Source organism: Microtus oregoni, unplaced genomic scaffold, assembly GCF_018167655.1.
Source record: "Microtus oregoni isolate MIOR12 unplaced genomic scaffold, Mior012 000029F_ref0000214, whole genome shotgun sequence".
In the NCBI taxonomy this organism is placed as follows: domain Eukaryota; kingdom Metazoa; phylum Chordata; class Mammalia; order Rodentia; family Cricetidae; genus Microtus; species Microtus oregoni.
In genome coordinates this window covers 15,914,750-15,936,495 of record NW_024543088.1, presented here as the reverse complement: position 1 = coordinate 15,936,495, position 21,746 = coordinate 15,914,750, and the positions used below count along the sequence as shown (strand labels likewise).

General features: G+C 46.3%; 1 protein-coding gene across 3 annotated transcripts in view; it reads right to left on the bottom strand.

Moving 5' to 3' along the window:
- Evi5l (ecotropic viral integration site 5 like) overlaps positions 1-21,746 on the bottom strand; it is a 43,433-nt gene that overhangs the window by 18,709 nt on the left and 2,978 nt on the right. For all 3 annotated transcript variants that reach the window (XM_041677791.1, XM_041677789.1, XM_041677790.1), the window contains exons 2-8: positions 7,622-7,806; positions 4,780-4,969; positions 3,584-3,808; positions 3,403-3,477; positions 2,655-2,780; positions 594-737; positions 291-380 (exon numbers count right to left, since the gene is read on the bottom strand). In XM_041677791.1, coding sequence (XP_041533725.1) covers positions 291-380; positions 594-737; positions 2,655-2,780; positions 3,403-3,477; positions 3,584-3,808; positions 4,780-4,969; positions 7,622-7,773 — 1,002 coding nt within the window. In that variant the 5' untranslated portion in view covers positions 7,774-7,806. The remainder of the gene's footprint in view (positions 1-290; positions 381-593; positions 738-2,654; positions 2,781-3,402; positions 3,478-3,583; positions 3,809-4,779; positions 4,970-7,621; positions 7,807-21,746) is intronic.

The window sequence follows — 21,746 nt, the reverse complement described above, 5'->3', positions numbered from 1 at the left end:
AGGATCCCAGATGCTCAGGAATGACTTCCATTGGGAAGCCAGGGCCTCATAACTTAGAATCTTGTAGAGTTCAGGTTATCCTTGAACTTCTGATCCACCTGCCTCTACCTCCTGAGTATTGGAATGCCTGTTTATGTAGTGCTAGAGATGGAACCCAGGACTGCATGCACGATAGACAAGCACTCTACCAACCAGCCTTATCTTCAGTTCCCTTCTGGTCATAGGGAAGGTTTCCTGGGCCTGTCACCTCTGGTAGAGGCGGTCTCACCTTCCCAGCCATCCTGACTCACCTGAGACATGCCTTCCATGTCCAGTTGCATCAGCTCTGTCTGGTTCACTTGAAGCAGAGCGAGGCCAACTCGGAACACAATCTCCAGTCCCTGCAAAAGTAATCACAGCCCGTGAACCTTCAGTTCTCCCACCCGAAGGCCCCTGTAGTGAGCTTCCTATCCTCCCACCGGGAAGCTCAGACCCTCCTCACACCCTAGCCCTTCTTTTGTCCAGTTGATTGGTCATGATTCTTTCTTGGGGTGGGATGTGACTCCTTCCACATGCAGAGTGGAGTGGGCAGGGGTGCCCTATGGGGCACTCACCTCATACATAAAGATGTCAAAGACCCGGGTGGCAACAGGCAGGGGGAAGGTGGTAAGGAAAAGTGTGAGGAACCAGGATGATGCATACATGGATGTGTGGAAGCTCTGTGATCGGAAGTGGGTGTTCAGGTCCGGAAGCTGCTCCTGTGTGAGGAGGGGGAGGCTGGTGGGCACGGGGAAGGAGGCATTGAGCCTCAGTGCCCCTCACCTCCAAGGAGCATTTGGGGACCCATCCTGGGAAACCTAGGTCCCCCTTAGTCTTTTTCAGCTGGACTGAACCGTTGAGTGACATGGGGATGAAAGCAAGGCTTGAGGAAATGCCTGTCAAAGTGCCATTGACTTCCACTTCTGGCTATTAGACAGTAGCAGACCACTGGGGAAGCTAGCTAGAGAAGGAGTCAGAGCTTGGGGGCTTAGTCCTTGAGCCAGTGACTCTGTGCTATAGATGCACATCTGCTTGGCTCTGTAAATCTTAGGCTGTGAAGGTCTTAGGTATTCCAGCCTGGGTCGCTATCACTTAGCTTTGAGGAGGGCAGACGCAGGGAATCAAATTATTTTCTATTTGTGGGTATGTGTGTATCTGTTCATATGTGTGTGTACGTGTAAGGGTGTGGTGTGTAGGTCAGAGGTTGATATTACTATCTTCTTTGATTCAGTGTCTCACTATATGGCCCTAGATGTCCTGGAACTGGCTAATGAATTAACAGGGGTCTGATTGCCTCTGCCTCCTAAATGCTGGGATTAAAGGCATCCATTACCATATCCAGCTGTTGCTACCTATTTTTTGGTCTAAAAGCAAGTTCCAGGACAGCCTACAGAGAAACCCTGTCTCAAAAAAGAAAACAAAACTATAACAACGAAAAAATGTGTGCACCACCATGCCCAGCTATGAAGTTTCTTTTCTTTTTGTGGGGTAGGGAAGTATATTGGGGATTAAACCTAGAGTCTCACAAATGCTAGGCAAGCCTGCTACCCCAGCCCTCTACATTCATTTTTGTAGGTGCCTAACCTCCTGTCTGTGTGACTATCAACTCCTATGGAGCTCTACTCCCCTGTCCTCAGAACCTAAAAGAGGGGGCCTTCACGGATAACTCACTGGGGCACAGTTTTCTTGCCATGGACTCCTTTCTGTAGCTGGCCAGTATGTATAAGAATGGTGCGTGCATGCGTGTGTGTGCAGCATAAACACTTAGGTTCTGTCTGCCATCCAGGAGTGAGCCCTGTGGGGGTTGCTATTTATAAATGGAGACATCTGCAGCTTCCCCGTAATCAGCGGAGGCAGGCAGACAACACTTTTTCCTCCTTCCACCACACCCTTAGCACATGGAGCCAGTCCTTTTCCTCCCAATCTGCTTTAGTGGTTCTGGGAGCCTCTTTCAGAGTCAAGGGGCCTCTGTCCCGGCTAGACTTGTCCCTCCCAGCACGCTCCAGGATTGTGTTCTTTCATCTCTGGGGGACAAGACACGAGTCCCTTTCTGAGCCTGAGCCTCCCTCTCCCTCCCTCCCTTCCTTCTGTTCTTCCTTCTCTCTCTTCCCATGTCCCCTCACTTCTTCCTCTTCCTCCGCCTCAGAACTAGGGATTGAAACCAGGACTCTTACACATGCTAAGCAAGTCCTCTACCAATGACAAGTGCTCTAATCTCCCAGCTCTTAGATTTTGAAACAGACCCTCACTAAGTAACCTAGGGTGGCCTTGAACTTGTTATCCTACAATCTCATAAACCCAAGCATTAGGATCAAGGTGTGTATCTCCTCGACAGGCTCCAGGACATCACCTCTGTCATCTCTTTCCCTGACCCCTTTTCTCTTTCAGACAGGGTCTCATGAAACTCAGGCTGGCTTTGAAACTATGCAGTTGAGACTGACCTTGAATTTCTGATCCTCCTGCCTCAACGTGTACTACCACGCCCAGTTTATAAAGTGCTAGGGATGGAGCCCAAGGCTTTATGCATGATAGGCAAATATCCTACCAACTGAGACACATTTTCAGCTCCCAAAGGTGATTTCTCAGGCCTAGCATTTCCAGTTTGGGGGCTTTCTGGAGATATCTGGCCTGCTTACCTGTAGCATGTACTCAAATTGGTAGATGCAGAGTCCCAGCTCAGCCATACTGGGCTTGAAGAGCTCCCGCAGCCGGTACTCCTGCATCAGTCGTACGAACACACAGAACGCCTCCTCCTCAGGCATCTGGAGGGACCAGCAGTGTGGGTGTGTGTTGAGCCACAGAAGGGCATACTCAGACTCTGGACTGTGACATGGTCCACAGGGGCTGGTTTCTGTCCCGCTTATATTTATTGTTCCTATACCTGGCTACTGGGACCCATCCAATAAACCATAAATATGGTCAGTACCGTGCACTGATGGAAAACCCATAGCTGATGTTATTGCGAGGGCCACTGGCAGGAAACAATGGAACTGTACCTAAACCTTGCTAGTAGTACTCCAGTCTCATCTACCTGGTCAGGACATCCCCACTCACACCTAAGTGTCTTTCTCCCTGTCCTGTGCCTTCTGATTTCTCTGGAGGAGTCCCTGAGCCCCCATAAACACCTACATCCTTGACCTATGGTTCTTCCCTGTCCAACTGTTCCTTAAGCCCTGTCCTTGTCCTGGATGATACAGTATCAGGACCCAAGGCAGCACAAGTGCCTAACCCCACTGTATCCATCCACAGGGGGCTTAGTCTGGCCTTTGTCAGAGGTCATAGTGAGCTGGCTGCTGAGGAAGGCTCTGGCCCTAGGAGGTCACTGGATATAGGGAAATCTCTTGTGCCCATTTCTTGGAGATGGACCCCAGGATGGCCACGTACCTGCATGAGGAGTAAGCCCACAATGAAGGCACTGCCCTGACAGTAACCCACCTCCCGATCAACCAGGGAGTATGCCTGGAAGGGAAAGAGGTTGTGTGAATGCAGGGTTCTCACCAGCCCCCACAGAGCCATCTCAAGTCGGGTTGTTGCTAAGGTGGCTAGAGCAATGCTGGGGTCTCACCTTCATGACGTTGAAGAGGACTTCTTGGCCCAGGCTGTCCTGGCCTTTGAAGAACTCATGCTCTGGGTAGGTGCGAGCAATGTCCCTGCGGATCAACTTCTCGCATGGTGAGGACATCTTGAGTAGCTCTGAATACTGGTTCTTGACAGGCATATCTGTGGCACTGCACAGGAGCTGCCAAACGATGGCCCGAAAGTGATGTGGGATGCCCTTCCGGATCAGCTCCTGTTATGGGGAGGGGTGAGGTAGGGAGAGAGGCCAGGGCTGGCTTTGCCCCATGCACTGCAGCCTTCCCAAGGCCAACCCAACCCATGCTTTTAGAATGGTACAGAGGACATCTGAGTCACTCCTTAGCTAATCATGGTGCTGACTGGGGGCTCCCCCATCCTTCAGTGACTCCTCTATCACTAAGCTACAAACTCAATTCCATGCCTAGTTTCTGTTTGTGTGTATATTCATATATATGTGCATGCGTGTACGTGGAGGTCAGAGGTCAGGCTCAGTTGTCATTCCTCAGAGGTATCTGTCTTGGTTTTTGTTTTGTTGTTATATTTTAAATTGCATTTATTATTTATTTAGTGTGTGTGTGTGTGTGTGTGTGTGTGTGTGTGTGTAGTATATACCACAGCACACATGTGGAGGTCATAGAACAACTTCCATCTGCATTTGAAGGAATTGATTTCCTCCTATCATGTGGGACCTGAGGATAATCAGATTGTTAATCTTGACAGCAAGTACCTTTACCTGCTGATCCACAGTGTATTTTGAGACAGGGTTTCTTACTAGGTTGGGGCTTGTCCACTGGGCTAGGCTGACTGACCAGAGAACTCTAGGGATCTGACTGTCTCTGCCTCCCTAGTGCTGGGATTACAAGCATGTGCCAGCATGCTCATCTTTTTACAGGAGCTGGGAATGAACTTGAGGTCTTCAAGTGTATACAGCAAGCACTTTAGAGATGGAGGCATTTCCCCAGCACCCATATTGTTTTTAAGCCATTGGCTTTTTGACACAAACTTTCACTATGCAGTACAAACTGGCCTTCAACCTGCAAGCCTCTTGCCTCAGTGTCCTGAGTGTGGGGGTCATAGGTATTCGCCATCACACCAGAACAGAAAGCAAGCAAACACAAAGACCTCTGCCATCCTGCCCCTTCTCTCCTGCCCCTGTGTCCCATCTGCACATCTGCCTCAGGCTACCTTGAGTAGCTTCTCCTTCCTCCGCCGCCACTCTTCCCACTCATTGGCAATGCGGCCCCAGAGAATCCATGTGTCCTCCTCCAGGTGGCTCAGGTTAGAGGAGGCTGAGGAGCTGGATACCAGTGAGGAGCCGCTGTTCCTCCGGGAGCCATTCATGGAGCGCATGGACTTAGAGTCGGCTTCCAGGAGCCTGGGCAGGAAGAATGGGAGAGAGGAGGCCAGAAAATTCCAGTTAGTCATCCTGGACTAGGGCCCTCTGGAGTGCTTGACCTCTTAGACTGGATCTGTGTTGCCTTCCTTTCTTTGAGAACTTTTATCTCTGTATGTGCATGTGATGTGCATATCGGTACATGTGGAAGCCAAAAGAGAGCTGGAGTGACTGTGAGCCACATAATATGGGCATTGGGAATTGGATTTGGTCTTCTGAGAGGACAGCGAGTGTTCTTGACTGCTGAGCCATTTCTCCAGCCCCCTTGCTGCCTTTCTTGCTAAGTGACCTTAGCCAGTGACCTAACCTCCCTAGCCGTGGTGCTTATCTACTGGCCCTTGGAAAGTCATTTGTGTGTTCTTCTTCTGTACCAAGCACTGGGCTGAATGTGTTTCTGTCATCTCGTTCTCAGACCAACCCTGCACAGCAGATTTATTTAGGGATGGTCTACATTTTAGAGAGGTGCTCAGAATGCAAGTTCTGACTGAGGGCAGTTATAGAGTGCCAAGGACACTGGGTTGTAGTAACCATGCCCTTTTCTTTTTCCTTCCTTCTCTTTCTTTACATGCACATGTATGCACATGTGCATGGCTGTTCACATGCATGTGGAGGCTGGAGGTCAACCTTGGATACTGCTCAGGAATCCATATTATTTTTTGGAGACAGGGTCTCTCATGAACTTGTACCTCTCCAATTAGGCATGGGTGGCTGGTTAGTGAGCCTCAGGAATCTGGCTGTCCCTACCTCCTGGTTGTTGGAATTACAAGCATGTGTCAGCATTCAGTATGACTACCTTTTCTTTCTTTCTTTCTTTCTTTCTTTCTTTCTTTCTTTCTTTTTAGACAGAGAGTCTCACTATGTAACCCTGGCTGTCCTGGAACTCCCTATATAGACCAGGTTGTCCTCAAACTCATAGAAATTCACCTGCCTCTACCTCCTGAGTACTGGGATTAAATGCTTGTATGACTAGTTTTTAATGTGGATTCTGGGGATTATATTCAAGGACTTTACAAATAAAACTATCTCCCCTCCTTCCTTCCTTCTTTTTTTATTAAAAAATAAGTTTTCTTCTCCTTCTTCTCCCCCTTCTTCTGCTCCACTTCCTCCTCCTTCTCATTATGATTATGATTATTGGTTTTTTAAGACAGGGTTTCTCTGTGTACCCCTGGCTGTTCTGGAACTCGCTTTGTAGGTCAGGCTGGCCTCAAACTCAGGGATCCACCTGTCTCTGCTTCCTGAATGCTGGGATTAAAGGTGTGCACCACAATACCCAGAATAATTCTTATTTTTAAATATTTAATTTTGTTTCTATTCTAGGTCTTTTGCCTGCATGTCTGAGCACCATTATTATATGCTTGGTACTCAAAGATCAGAAGAGGGAATTCAGTTCGCTGGAACTGGATTTACAAATAGCTGTGAGCCACCATGTAGTTATTGGGAATTAAACCCATCTTCTGGAAGAGCAACTAGCTAGGTTTTTAACCACTAAGCCACATCTTCAGCCTCCTTCCTGCTATTATTATTTTTTTAATGGAGATTGAATTTAGGGACCTATACATTCTTGGTGAGTGTTCTACCATTGCTAACTCTAGCCCTTTATTTTAAAACAGGATCTGGTTACAAAGCCCAGGCTGGCCTCAACCTCTTGATCCTTCTCCTGTAGCCATTTATGTGCTGGGATGATAGGACCTTTTATTACACCTTTGACAGCTTTATAGACTCTGGATAGATGGAAGGACTAGATGGTCCCTCCTAGGGCTAGGCTGTTATTAAAAACAGGAAAGGCACACAAGCTTGTGAATGAACTTTCATATGCAAATCAACCAATCCAGAGTCCACACCCTAACCACTTCCTCCGCCAAGCTTTTACACTCGGCTCACTTCCCAGCTGCTTCTACCACCAGGGCTGAGGAGTATCCAGCATCCAGGGACAGACCTCTAGCCAGAGCTAACTGAAATGCTTCACCCACTCCTGCCCTTGGAAACCAACACAAAGGTTCTTGCCAGCATTTTCCCTCAGGCTCTAGTCTGCCTCCTGACTGACAGGTTGTTTCTTCTCCTCTTGGGGGAACTGTAAGTAATAAAGTACCTTTTTGTGGCCAATGTCTTCAGATCTGCTGGATTCCTTTCATTTCTGAGTAATGATATGAGCCCAGGGTTGTGGCTCAGTAGTAGAGCCCCTGCCTAGAATGTCCCTGTGAGGGGCTGTGGGCATGATTCTGTAGTAAAGCATTCCTCTAGAATCCCCCAGTGAGGGTCTGGGAATATGGCTCAGCAGTAGAGGTCCTGCCTGAAATCCCCCAGAGAGGGGATTCTACAGACAGAAAACTCAAAGACACCCCTCCCCTGCCACCCCAAACAAAACAAAACCAAACCTCTAAGACAGGGTCAGCTGGGAGCTTTAACCTCTTCCTTCAAAAATGGCTTTGTAAATGGCAGCCAGATTCATCTGACCTTTTGAAATGTAGGTTTCCTCTTCTGGATGAGGGACCCAATTTATTGAGCCCGGATAGCAAGGATGAAAGAGAAACCCTTCTTTCAGCATCTTGTGGTAGCTGTAACTGTATAGCCCAGGTTCAGCTTTCAGTGTGAAGGTTGGGAACCCAGGAACCAGCCTTCCTCCTCCTCACTCACCGGTTCTGCTCTTCGAGCTTGGCCAGCAGTTCGAGCTCATCTGGGCTAAGGTTCTCAGAGTCAGAAGTTGGGGAGCAGGTGGGTGCTGACAGCGCCTCCTGAGATGAGGAGTCGGGACTCAGAGTGGGACTCGCCATGGTGGGCAGACTCATCAGCCCGGAGGGGAAGCAAGGTTATAGCTCTGTCTGGGGTTAGAGATACATGTAGTTAGCATTGGTGGATGTCCGCCTTGGACTGTCAGCTCTGGGCCAGCAGAGTCTGCCTGCTCACCCTGAGAACATTCTATCGTCCCAGACTTCCCACTTCCATCTATACCAGTTGTACCATAGACTCTGTGCTGCAACCTATCCAACAGTCCAAGATCAGATCCAGCAGTAGGGCCTGGGCAAGAGGCTTCCTGTCACTGGAGGTCCCAAGGATCCTATGTGAAACTTCAGGGGTACAGAATCCCACGTTCTGGTGACCTTTTCTGACTATGTTCTGCCCTCTGCAGTGGCTTGCCTTGGGAGTATCATGGTGGCATTTGACTTGCCCCATCTCATCAAGAAGAGTGTGCTGCTGGCTCAGATGAAGCAGTTACTCTCCACTGTTAATTGTCTGGTGTCAATGGCTGGAACAATAATGTCTCCTTGGCTGGGAAGCCAAGGCCACTGACACCAAAGTGCCAGGAACCAGTGCACTAAGTGGATACACAGTGGGGCTGAAGGTTCAGAGGGGACATCCTGATCTCAGTATCTACAGCCAGGGATTCTTTCCTACTTTTCCTGGGGTCATCTGCTTAGCTTTCTGGGGGCTTCTGAGGATCCTTTCTTTCTTTCTTTCTTTCTTTCTTTTCCTGCTTGTCTGGTGATAAAGACAAATGCTCCTCAGGCTTGGGAAATAGCTCAGTTTATAAAGAATGTGCCACATAGGCCTGAAGACCTGAGTGAGTTAGATCCCAAGACTCACGTGAAAATGCTGGTGTGGGGTGTGTCTCAGTTCTGGAGGGAGAGTGGCAGGAAGGTCCTTGGGGTGCACTGACCAGCCAGCCTAGCTAAATTGTTTACTTTCAGACTACTGAGAGATCCTGTCTTTTTTAAAAAAAGGTAATGACCTGAGTAATGGCTCAGTGCTCTTCCAGAGGACCTAAGTTTGGTTCCCAGCACCCACATCAAGTGGTTCACAACTGCCTGTAACTCCAGCTCCAAGGGATTAGATTCCTTCTTCTGGCCTTCAAGAGCAGGCAAATACATGATACACATACAAAATTAAAATGTAAAAATAGATATAAAGTAGATAGATAGTGGACAGCATCTAACAACAGCTGTGGTTGTCCTCTGGCCGCCACATGCACATTCACTCACTTGTGCAACTCTATACACATATAAAATGAAACAAAGCTGTAGACTCGTATAAAGCCAGGTGTTTGAAATCTGGCTCTTTGTCAATGAGCTATGTGATTTTAGGCCAGTCACTGAGCTTCTCTGGTCTCAAAGGGTAGCTGTGAACCAAGCATGCTATGTATAGCATATAACATGTCTGTCCATTAATGTTGGCTGCTATTATCTCTCCTGAGACAATGACTGGAAGTCTTTCTGAGAACTGGAGTTCCTAGGGTCTGCTATGGCATGAAGGGGATTGGAGGCAGAGTTGGCATTTCCCTGGTAGGGAGCATTTCTGGGTCAGAAAATGCATTGGAATGGTCTGTGGAAATGCTTAGTGGATAAAACATACATCAGTGAAGACATGAGTTTGGAAGTCTACAATTTACCTAACACTAACATGGTAGCACATACACTTTCATAATCTCACGCCTCCCAAAGTGGGATGGGAGGCAGACAAGGAGAATCCCTAGCAACTTGTAGGCCAGCTAGTGTGGAGTACACAGTAGCCACCAACAGGAGACCCTGACATCCACAGTTTTCCTTAAAATCTCCAAATACAGATCATGATACATGTTCACTTGTACTCACACACATGAATATGTACACACACACACACACACACACACACACACACACAAATACACACGAATTAAAAATAAAAAAGGCAAAGGCTCTGGGAGGGAAGGCAGAGGCTGGGAACATGTTACTAGCTGTATTTCTTCTTTTGAGGCCAGCCAGTATGCAGGGTCTGAGAACATGGAGATTCCTGGGGCTGTGGGGGCAGGAAGAAATCTCTGCTCCAGCTTGATTACATAGCATGGTACCTTCACACCTGGACAGTGGGGAAGAGAAAATATGAGAACACTGCTCACCCATCTGCACGGAGCACCTTCCTAGTCCCTAGTCAACTCCAGGGTTCCCAAGTCAGGTGGACTTCACCCTCGCCATGAGTTTAGTCATGAGCCTTTCTCCATTGATGCTCTCTCTATTGTGGGTGGGGCTCTGGGTTTCATAGCTCTCATTTCATCTTGTGAGGATCTCAGAATTTTCCCTCCTCGGAAACTTGGCTTCCTACAGGACCTGTGATCCAGGGTCTATCTCCATCCCTGAGTGCTTCCCAAATCTTTTTGGGAGGAGAGTACTCTGGAACTTGGTTTTCCTCCCCCTCTCTCTGTGTATACTTGCATGTGGAGGCCTGAGGTTGATGTCAGAAATCATCATTGATCACTCTTCCACCTTATTCATGGAGGCAGGGTCTGTTAATCAAAGCTTAGGCAGACTACCACCACCCGGCATTTCTGTGGGTTCTGGAGATTGGAACACCAGTCCTAAACTGCATAGTAGATCCTTTAATCCCTCCCAGGCCAGGGTTATAGGTTTCTGGAAATGCCAGGCTGGCTGGGGATCCTAAAGATTTTCAAGCAGTTGTAAACTGCTGAACCAGGAGTTAAAAGTTACTAATTACCAAGGGAGAGACAGGGGCTGCTACAGGACCTCCTGCAGTGTCAAAGTCTGTGGTTAGACGGGCTGTGACCACAAAGTGCTGAGGCAGAATGACCTTTCTAGGCAAGACCAGCCTCAGGATTGGGAAAACACTGAAGAGGCAGTGGATGCAGGATGAGGACTCTAGAAGTACTGCTGGATTTGGGGAGAATTGAGAGCTCAGGGCAAGAACACCTATGGGTAATGAGGTAGACTGGGACTACCCAGTGTCTGATAAACAGAGAGGGCCCAGCCTTAGAGTGGGCTCCACCTTTGCTCTCCTCATTCATACTCCCTCCCACACAGACTTGCACACACATACACACACTCTGATAAATACATATTCACACACACACATTCATGCACATATAGTCTCTCACACACACACATAAATATCGACACATACACAACACACACACATATACTCAGATTTATACTCTTGGGGTACATAAGTATTCCTTCACACTCAGATATACCGCATATGCACAGGCTACTTGTCACTCAAACATATTCTCTTGAAGTTCATCGATATTCACGCTCCTCAGCTTTATGGCCTGTGGCACGGCTGGTGGAATTCTCTTGTTAGTTTAATGGAGGTGGGAAGACCCACTGTGGGTGGGACTATTCCAAGAGAGTGAATGAAGCACTAGAGCCTTGTCTCTCTGCTTCCAGATTGCGAACACAATGCGTCCCCTGAATCTCTGCCGCTGTGACTACCCTGACATGATGGAGTGACATGAAACTGTGAACCAGAATACGTCCATTCTCCCGAAGATGCTTTTGGGGATATTGTGTCATAACAAACAGAAAGTAAGACAGTAGTCCAGGTTGGCCTCAAGCTTGTGATCCTCCTTCAGCCTCCTGAGTACTAGGTATCACAGGTGTCAGCCGCCGCATCTGTCTCAGGGCTTCTGAAGCTGAGTCAGAGCAGAGGGCTGGGAAAAGATAGTGCTGGTAAGCAAGGATTGTGAGGGATAGAAAAGCCCAGACGTCAAGTGTCTCTGAGTTCCTTTCCCTTCTCCCTCACTGGCATTTGGGCGCTGCTGGCCATTCTTTTCTTTTCTTGAAGTTCTCTCCTATCTAGTTACTAAGAAATGCGCTCTGTTTATCTTCTCACCTCTCTGGCCAGGGCATCCTAGTCACCCGTGTGTCACCTCTCCTTCCATCGCTGTGCAGGGCTTCTTGTAGCCTGGGCTGGCCTCAGACTCATAAGCTAAGGATGTCTTTGAATTCCTGATCTTGCTGTCTTCATCTCTAAGTGCTAGGATAACAGCTTCTGCATAAGCCTTGCCTGATTTATGCAGGGATGGAATCCAAGGTTTGTGCATGCTAGGCTGAGCTAATATTCCTGGTGCACTTAGAGTTTTAATTTTATTTTTTAAAGATTAGTTTTCTGGCTGGGTAGTGGTGGCACATGCCTCTAATCCCAGCACTTGGAAGACAGGGGCAGGCAGATCTCTGTGAGTTCAAGGCCAGCCAGGTCTACACAGCAAGTTCCAGGACAGCCAGGGCTATACACAGAGAAACCCTGTCTTGAAAAACCAAAGATATATATTCTCTCTCTCTCTCTCTCTCTCTCTCTCTCTCTCTCTCTCTCACACACACACACACACACACGTGTTTTTCTTTGTGTGAATGTTTATTGCTTATATGTCAGTGCACCACACGTGTGCCTAGCGTCCTTGAAGGTCAGAAGGCAGCACTGCATTTTCTTGAACTGGAGTTAAGGATGACTGTGAGCCACCATTTGGGTGCTCTTAACCATGGAGTCATCTCTCCAGCCCTCCTCTCAGGGTTTAACCTAGCTAATACAGGTGAAACTCTCACTTTTTCTTTCTACCAGGGGCTAGCCAAGATTGCCAGCTGGCCCTCAGTAGCTCCATCATTCCCCAGATCCTTCACAAGACTTGGTGGCCCTCCACAATAAGGCAGGAGTCACTATGGATCTTCCTGGTAAGAAACAATCACCCAAACTATCTAGATAAGATCCAGGTAAGTGACTGGAATGGGAAAACAGCCAGTTTCTCAAAGTAAAGAGCTACAGTAGGATCCAACAGTTTCCCCACTAGAGGTCTACCCAAGACAGCTAACGTATGCACCCATACAAGTATACACACAAGTGTTCATAGCAGTACTGCTCACAGCAGCTACAAAGCACAAATGATGCAAGTGTTCATCAAAAGATGACACTTCAACAAAACATACACTGGAGTATTACTCAGCCACAAAAGGAACGATACACTGACATGTTCTAGAACATGGACAAACCTTAAAAAAACTTATGTTCAGTGAGAAAATCCAGTTACAAGTAGTATGTTTCCACTTACAAGAAATATGCAGATTAGATGAATCTATAGTGTCAAGAAATGGATTAGTGCTTTCCAGGGGCTGAGACAGAAGAGGAAGTAGAAGAAGTGCCTACAGGGTAAAGACATCTAGAATTAGATAACGGTGATGGCTGTACAACACTATGCATGTGATAACTTTAGATGGATAACTTTTATGTTGTACGAATTACACCCCAATCAAAAGGTGTAATTAGGATGCAAATGGGCTAGCACAGAAGATAGGCAGCAGGGCCTGGTGATGCAGGTCTGTAATCTCAGCTATTCAGGAGGCTAGTACAGGAGGACCAGAAGTTCAAGGTCAGACTGGGCTGAAGAGTGAGTTTAATACAACATAGTGAGACCCTGTCCCCCAAAATAAAATTATCTGGGAAACCATGCATGATGGCCCATGCATACCATCATAGCACCTGGGTGTCTGAGGCAGGAGGATTACAAATGCAAGAGAAAAAAGAAAACAACAACAACCTCCCCCCAAAACAAAACAAAAAAAAAGGGGGGGGGAAGAGGGCTGAACACCACAGGAGTAGAATAATTCTGTAGTAATCAGAGCCTTTTCTTTCAGGGCCTGTGGGTGAGGGTGGGATTTTAGAAAGGTTCCTTTGACCTACTACTAAAGAAGCTAATGTATTCTTTCTTCCCCTTCCCTCTCTAGTCTTTGTTTTTTTGTTTACAGGCATCATCATCGTGCCCAGTTTCGTATAGTGCTGTGGGCAGAGCCCAGGAACTGGAATATGCTGGATGAGCAATCTGCTGGATGAGCTGCAGCCCTGGTTCTGGCTGATAATTCCTTTTTCCCCCCAATTAAAACATTTAATTCATTATTAGTGGTGTGTATGTGTCTGTGTCATGGTGTGTAAGTGGAGGTTCAAGGACCATTTGTGAGAATCAGTTCTGTGCTCTTACCATGTGTATCCCTGGGATTGAACTCAGGCTGTTAGGCTTGCCGGTAAGTGCTTTTACCTACTGAGTCATCTCTCCAGCTTTGAACATTCTTTTTTCATTATTAGGTTCATTTTATGAGTATGAGTGCTTGGCCTGGATGTATGAATGTGCACCTGCTGCCTGTGGATGTCAGAAGAGGATGTTGTATTCTCTGGCACTGGAGTTAAGGACGGTAGTAAGCCATCAAGTGAGTGCTGGGAACTGAACTCTGATAGAGCAACAAATGCTCTTAACCCTACCTTAAGCATACTTATTATGAAATCTTTCTGTCAACCTTGTTCTGCCATCCTGAATTTTTTTCTTTGAAAATACTCTCCAACCTCAGCTCAATATACATATCCTCCCAATATACGTGTGTGTGCATGCATGCACAGGATGGGGGGGGGAATTCATATACAATAGGATTCATGCAGAGGTTGATGTCAGGTTTCTTCCTCAATTGCTCACATTATAGAGAGAGGCAGGAATTCTCCCTTGGACCCAGAATTCATCTACATTGGTAGCCTATCTAAACAGCTTGGATTACAGGCAGCCCAGAACACCCACCAGGCATTTAGGTAGGAACCTGGGATCTGATATCCGGTCCTCACACTTACGCGAACAGCTTTAACCACTGAGCTGTCTTCCTAGCCCCTAACACACATTCTTTGGCAATGGCTTCTGTCCTTGCCTGCCCTATAAGTTTATGAACAATGTGAGGACAACGCAGTATCTTATTTTTCTGCTCTAAGTCCTTAATGTACTATTAGCATTTGGCAGGTGCTCAGTAAACATCTGTCGAGTGAAGGAAGAAAAAAATTCCCATGTGGTTCAGCTAGGTGATCAGAGTGAGCAGCAACAGTAACCTCACAAGGATATCACACGGCCTTGACATGAGTGATGGGGAGGGGTGCTTCAATTCTGTGTTTTTTCTCCACTGAAGTCATTGTCCTATTCTAACCATGAGAAGAACTCCAGACAGGTATTGATGTAGGGACAGTGCATGAAGTATCAACGAGGACTCTTGTCTGTCAATGCCATCAAAAGCAAGGGCATTATTAGGAAATGCTGTAGCCCATAGGAGTTGGAGGAGATGTGATAACTAAGTATCATAGGGATAGAAAATGGACATTAGAGGTAGGGGGAGAGATGCATAACTGGGTAAAGTATCTGCTGTGCAAGCATGAGTCCCCAGAACCCTTGTAAAGCTGGACAAGCACTGGCTGTCTGTAATTCCAGCATTCCAAATGTAAGATGGGAGGTGGAGACATGAGAATCCACAGGAGTTCTCAGGCCCAGCTAGCCTAATAGCAAGAGACCATGTCTCAGTCAATATGGGAGGTGTGGTCAGATGTTGGAGGCTGTCCTTTGACTTCCACACGTACAAAGTGGTATGCACCTGCATGTTTGAACACATACATGATAAGACATACACATATATTGATTTAATAAATAAAAAAGCATATTAACAAATAAGAGTGTTGGGCTGGGAAACTGCTCAGCAGTTAAGAACTTTCCAAAGGACCTAAGTTAGGGTCCTAATACCCACATCAGTCAGCTTTCAACAGCCTGCACTCCAGCCCTATTGAACCTGATGTCCTCTTCTGGCCTCTGCAAGTATCCACATGCTCATGCATACAAATTATAACACAGCTGCTTAACTATGAGGACACATGAATAAAAAAATAAAAATAAATCTTTAGGTACTGGGGTGGTGGTTCAGTAGTTAAGAGCATGCACTGCTTTTGTAGAAGACATGGTCACATACACAGTTGCACACAAAATAAATAAATAAAAATGTAATAAGACCACCCTTGGCTACATAATGAATCCAAATGCAGCCTGGGCCACAAGACACCTTGTCTAAAAAAATAAAAACAAAACACCCCAAATTATAAAACTAAGTTATACACATAATATATATATATATGTAACTTTTGGTTGTGGCTTGTGATCAAAGAGGACAATGCAAGCTAGACAAGTGATCTACTACTGAACTACATCCCTAGTCCACAAAATGTTTTTCAAAAAAGATTGTGTACAGAGGTAGTTAGAAAAGCAAAGGACTACTGTGCCATGCAAGCCATACCAAGTAGAGGGTCACTGATTGGTACCCCAATTCTGTCATACAGGGTTTGAACTTGATTTTCTCACTCTTGAGTCTTTACCATAAGCTTATCCATGATGCTTTTCTCTACCTACATATTTTTTAAAAAATATAAATATAGGCCAGGGAGGCTCAATTGGCAACATGCTTGCCTTACATATATGAAGTTCTGGGCTCCACTTCCAGTACCACATAAAACCAGGTCTGTGGGCTAGAAGGATAGCTCAGTGGTTAAGAGTACTTGTTGCTTAACTATGAGGACCTGAGTTCAGATACCAGCATCCACACAACAAGCCATAGTATTCCCAGTGTTGTAAGGTCAGAGAGAGGAAGATTGCTGGAATTTGCTAGATACTAAAATATGACAAGCTCCAGGTTCAGGGAAAGATCTTACCACAAAGGAATAAGGCAGAGGGTGATCGAGGAGAACCCCCTTATGCCCTTTTCTGGCCTCTGTGAACATGGACAGGTGTGTGCACTTGAACTCCCCCCCGCCCCAATCAGGGGCTTGTCATTTCACATTTCAGCACTCAGGATGTAGAGGCAGGAAAACCAGGAGTTAGGCCAGTTTCAGCTACATTGGGAGTTTAGGGCTAATATGAGACCCTCTCCTATCTCAAAGAAAGAAAGAAGGAAGGAAGGAAGGAAGGAAGGAAGGAGAAAAGGAAGGAAGGAGGGAAGGAAGGAAGGAAGGAAGGAAGGAAGACCAAACCAAAAAACAAAGCTGTGCATAGTGGTGGCTCACACCTTTAATTCCAGCACTCAGGAGGCAGAGACAGGCAAATCTCTGAGTTCAAGGTCAGCCTGGTCCACAGAATTCTGGGATGGCCAGGGATACACAGAGAAACTATCTTGAAAATCAAAACAAAACAAAATAAAAAAAGCAACTCAGAGAGAAATGATATATGTAAAATACTGAGTGCAGCTGGCACTTGGTAAGTGACAGTCATTGTTTTTCAGCACAGTGAGCCAGCCTAAGTGAGCATCTTCTATGGAGTGCATGACATTACAAGCAGGAATAAAGGCCCCAAATTTCCTTTTGGTTTCTTTCCTCATGTCAGATCCCCCCTCTCCCATGAACACTGGGAACAAAGATTCAGTTCAGGATCTGAAGCTTTGAAAAGTACCACCTGATTGCAATTTTCCCAAACTGGCTAGCAGACCATCAAGTCCTGGGGCAATGGTCTGGCTGGGTTCCAGGTTCTTTTGTTTGGCAAAGGGTAGGCCACATAGTCCCTGGGACAACAAAGACAACATTGGCGATTGCTTTCTTCTCATCCCCATTTTCAGCTATTTTTACGTTTTTTTTGTTTTGTTTTGTTTTTTTGAGATAGATCCCATGTAGCTCCAGCTGGCCTCAAACTTGATATGTAGATAAGAATGACCTTGAACTCCTGATCCTCTGTGGAGGATTACTGCCTGCTGGGGTGACAGCTGTAGACCACAGTGCTGGTTAGTTTTAAATGTCAGCTTCCTGTAACCTAGAACCACTAGGAAGGAGTGTCTCAATTTTGGAATTATCTAGATCAAGTTGGCCTATGGGCATATCTATTGGGGCTTGTCTTTCTTTCTTTCTTTCTTTCTTTCTTTTTTTTTTTTGAGATGAGATTTATCTGCAAAGCCCTGGATGTCCTGGAGTTAACTCTGTAGGTCAGGCTGCCTTGAACTCACAGAGGAAAGAAATTATTTTTGGTCAGGGTATTCTTCTAAAAATTCATTTTATTGCCAGATGGTGGTGGCACATGCCTTTAAACCCAGCACTTGGGAGGCAGAGGCAGGAGAATCTCTGAGTTTGAGGCCAGCCTAGTTTAAAGAGTAACAGGACAGTCAGGGCTACACAGAGATACCCTATCTTGGAACCCCCAACCTTTAATTTTTAAAAAATTTATTTTGGAATTTGAGGACAGGGCTTCCTTTTGTAACTTTGACTGTTCTGGAACGAGCTGGGTAGACAACCAGGCTGGCCTCAAACTCAGAGATCCTACCAGGCTTTGGCTCCCAAGTGCTGGGATTAAGGGCCTGTGCTACCATGCCCAATGAAATTCATCTTATTTTTAATTATGTGTATTTGTGTCTCTGTGTGGGTATATGTATGTGAATGCCAGTACCCCTGGAGGCCAGAAAAGGAGTCATATCCCCAGAGCTGGAGTTACAAGTAGTTGTGAGCCCTGCAACATTAGCTCTGGGAACTGAACTTGGTTCGTATCCAGAGCAGCAGGTACTCCTAACTGCTGGGCCATCTTTCAAATTTCTGGCGATGGTACATTATCCCACCAACAGAAATGAAACCAAACAGCCACTAAGCCTGGTTTTTCTCATGTTGGGGGCTGAATCCAATGCTTTGTGCATGCTAAGAAGCCCTTTATCAATGGCATTACACACCCTGTCAGGTTTAGTCGTTTCTTCAAGATGTTCTTGGAATATGGAGAGTTTATTCAAGATCTCTTGGTTTACAGGTAAAACCTTAGAGCCAGCAATATGAATTTAAATCCCTCTTATACTCCTTTTGTGATCCAGGGTATCAGGCAACTTCAATCTGTAAACAGGGCAAATGATAGTACCCGAATCTCTCTCTCTCTCTCTCTCTCTCTCTCTCTCTCTCTCTCCTTTTTCCTCCTCCCTTCCTCCTCCTCTACCCTCTGTATTATTGCCACTCTCACGTTTGTCCCATTTAGGATCAACAGTGACTTATATTTATTTCCGGATGAATGGATACTTCCTTGAAGGTAGGGGCTGTCAAGGCCACTGTGAGGCCCCCACAGTGCAAACTGCCCCTATATGGTGATGCTCTTTAAGGACTAAACACTGCGAAACTATAATCACTGCTATTGGTAAAAGCAGCAGTAGCAGCAACACACCTTCAGGTGAAAACCTGAAAGGTGGATTATGACCTACAGATTCTCATCTGACCTAAAAAAAAAAAAAGTTTATGTTCTTTATGTTTATGTTCTTTTCTGCTACTGTAACAGGTTAATTTTGGAGCAACTTTTTCATAGTCTCTATTTTAATGTCCCTGAAAATGACAGAGGAAGAACATCAAAGCCTTTTCACAGGGCTTCCTGTAGCAGATGCACAGATGAAGATGTTTTTCTGCTATCTGTGCCAGCTTCCTGGGCTTGTCGAGCTGGGTGGTGGGCCCAGGTGAGGCAGATTGGCCTTACCTTTAGCACCCACCCAAGGCAGACAGATCTGATCTTTGACTTTCAGAAATGGCTGAGGGAGGGAAGCCCAATAGCTTGTAAAATCAAACACATTGTACTGAGAAACTGCTATGTGAATCTTGATTCACCGGTGAACAACACATATGGGCCCCCTCCTCTCATGCTTGGTCACAGACTATGAGGGAGACAGGTATTAATGAAAAGATTTCATGTGGCTTCTGGGAGGATAGCTCCATGGATAAAGTGTTAGCTGTACAAGCAGGAGGACCAGTGTTTGGACTCACAGAATCCAGGTCAAAGCTGAGCAGGAGGGGCTGTAGATGGTTCAATGGTCAAGAGCACTGGCTGTTCAGGTTCAGTTCCTAGCACCCACTTTGAGACTCACAACTGTCTGTATCTCTAATTTCAGAGGATCTGATGCCATTTATAGCTGTAGGCATTGCACATGATGCCTAGACATACAAGTAGGCCAAACAGAGATACACATAAAACATTATTTTTAAAAAAGGCAGACTGTTTACAAACAGGAAGTGTGGCGGAAGTTTTGCACAAGGTGGGCAAGCCCCACGGAGGCGTAGGGCAGGTCGAGAAGGGCCCCCTGAAGCTGAAAGGCGTTGTGGAGCTCAGCATGACAAAGCGAAAGAAGGAAAAAAAAGGACAAAAGACAAGGCCACGCTGCTGGAGGCCATGGGAATGAGTAAGAAGAGTGAGGAGGAGAAGAGGCACTGCCTGGACAAGAGCACTCGAGAAGAAGCAGAAATGGCAAATGGAAAGAATCCTGAAGAAGGCGTTCAAAACCCATAAGCAGAGAGTGCAAGACTTCAACCGATACCTGGACACACTCACTGAGCACTATGACAGTAACCTGCCCCTGGTGCAAAAGACAGGTCAGGTTGGCTGTGTTGCTCACCTCAGTGTTTCTTTAGAATGTTTTACACCTGCCTGGTACATTCTGCTGAGGCCAGACTTTCTGAAACTTGATTAAAGTCAGGCTGTCCTTTCAAAAAAACAAACAAACAAACAAAAAAAGCAGAGAAGGGATGGTAGCCATTTGTAATTCAAGTACTTGGGAGACAGAGAGAGAGACAAGGGATCCCTAGGCAAGCTGGCTAGCTAGACTAGACAAACTGGAGTGCTACAGGTCAGCCAGAGACCCTGTCTTTCTTAGTAGATCAAAGTGGAGAGTAATTGAGGAGGATACCTGATGTCAACCTCTACCCTCCACACGGACATGCACACTAGTGCACCTTCACATGTAACCACGTACAGGAGAACATCCAATACACCACACATAAACACTGGGAAAAAACAACTATTCAACAACCCTACTTTATAGGGCCAGGGAGATAGTCAAGTACTTTCCATGCAAGCATGAGGTCCTGAGTTTGAGCCCTAGCAACCATGTAAAAAGGTGGCAGATGTTTTATTTGTAAGATCAGAGCCAGGTAAGCAGAGATAGTAGGGTCCCTGGAGAGTAGTGAGAGACGCATTTCTTCTTTTCTTTTTTCTTTTTTAAATTTAACATTACTACTACTACTACCACTACTACTATTATTTTATTTTTTGAGACAGGGTTTCTCTGTGTAGCCCTGGCTGTTCTGAAACTCCCTCTGTAGACCAGACTGGCCTCAAACTCACAGAGATCTGCCTACTTCTGCCTCCTGAGAGCTGAAATTGAAAGTGTGCACCACCACCATCCAGCTGAGAGACTTATTTCAAAAGGTGGACAGTGTCTGGAAAAATGGCTCAATAGTTGAGAACACTGGCTGCTCTTGCAGAGCTGCAGGGCTCAATCCCCAGTATCCACACGGTGGCTACAACTATCTATAACCCAGTTCTACAGGGGATCTATCACCCTCTTCTGAACTTAATGGGCACCAGATAGGCATGTGTGCCTATGTACACATGCAGGCAAAACATCATAGACATCAAATAAACAAGCAAAGAAGCCAAGGTGGACAGATACTGAGGAATGAACCCAAGGTTGACCCCTGTACTCCACATGTGCAGACACATACATGTGCATTTACACATATGTTAAATACCTAATACACCCACCATGCCGCCTACAAACAAAATATTTCAGAAGAACATTGATACATGCTGAGAAATAACAGTAAAGCGGAGGCAAATTATAGCAAAAGGGCACCGGAATGTCCCTTTGAGGGATGGGGTGGCAGAGGGAGCATGTTAGCTCAACAATCTCCTTCCTCCTGCTGCTTGACTTTGGCTTTCCTGGAGATGATGTAGTTTGTACCTTCCCTAAATCTTCCCAATTCTGATCTCTTTTTACCCACGAGTGCCTGGTGATGTATATCTGTCCTGTGGATTACATTTGGTACATTCTGGCCTGCAGGGTGAAGCCTATTCATCCATGCTCGGACGAAGTCACATATCCTTTGAAGGAACCATGCTGGTTCCCACATCCTGGGACCCTGTCCAAGTACTTCTGGAACACTCTAACCTGCCATGCCTGTCTGGTGACTCCATCCATAAGTCACCCCTGCCACGCCTTCCTGTATGCCCTGGGGAAGCATCGGTCCTTTCTCAGAGCCCTTGCAGCAGCACAGTGTATAGGATTCTGTCGCCTCCATGCCTTCTGCGGCAGCAGGGTGTGATGGCAAAGGCACACACTAGAATGCTGGCTCCTTCAGGTTGCTTAGAGGATTAATTGAGATGATATGCAAATGGTGCTTGGCACTGTGAATGCAAGGCATGAGCTTCATCAGTGTGTGCTTCTGG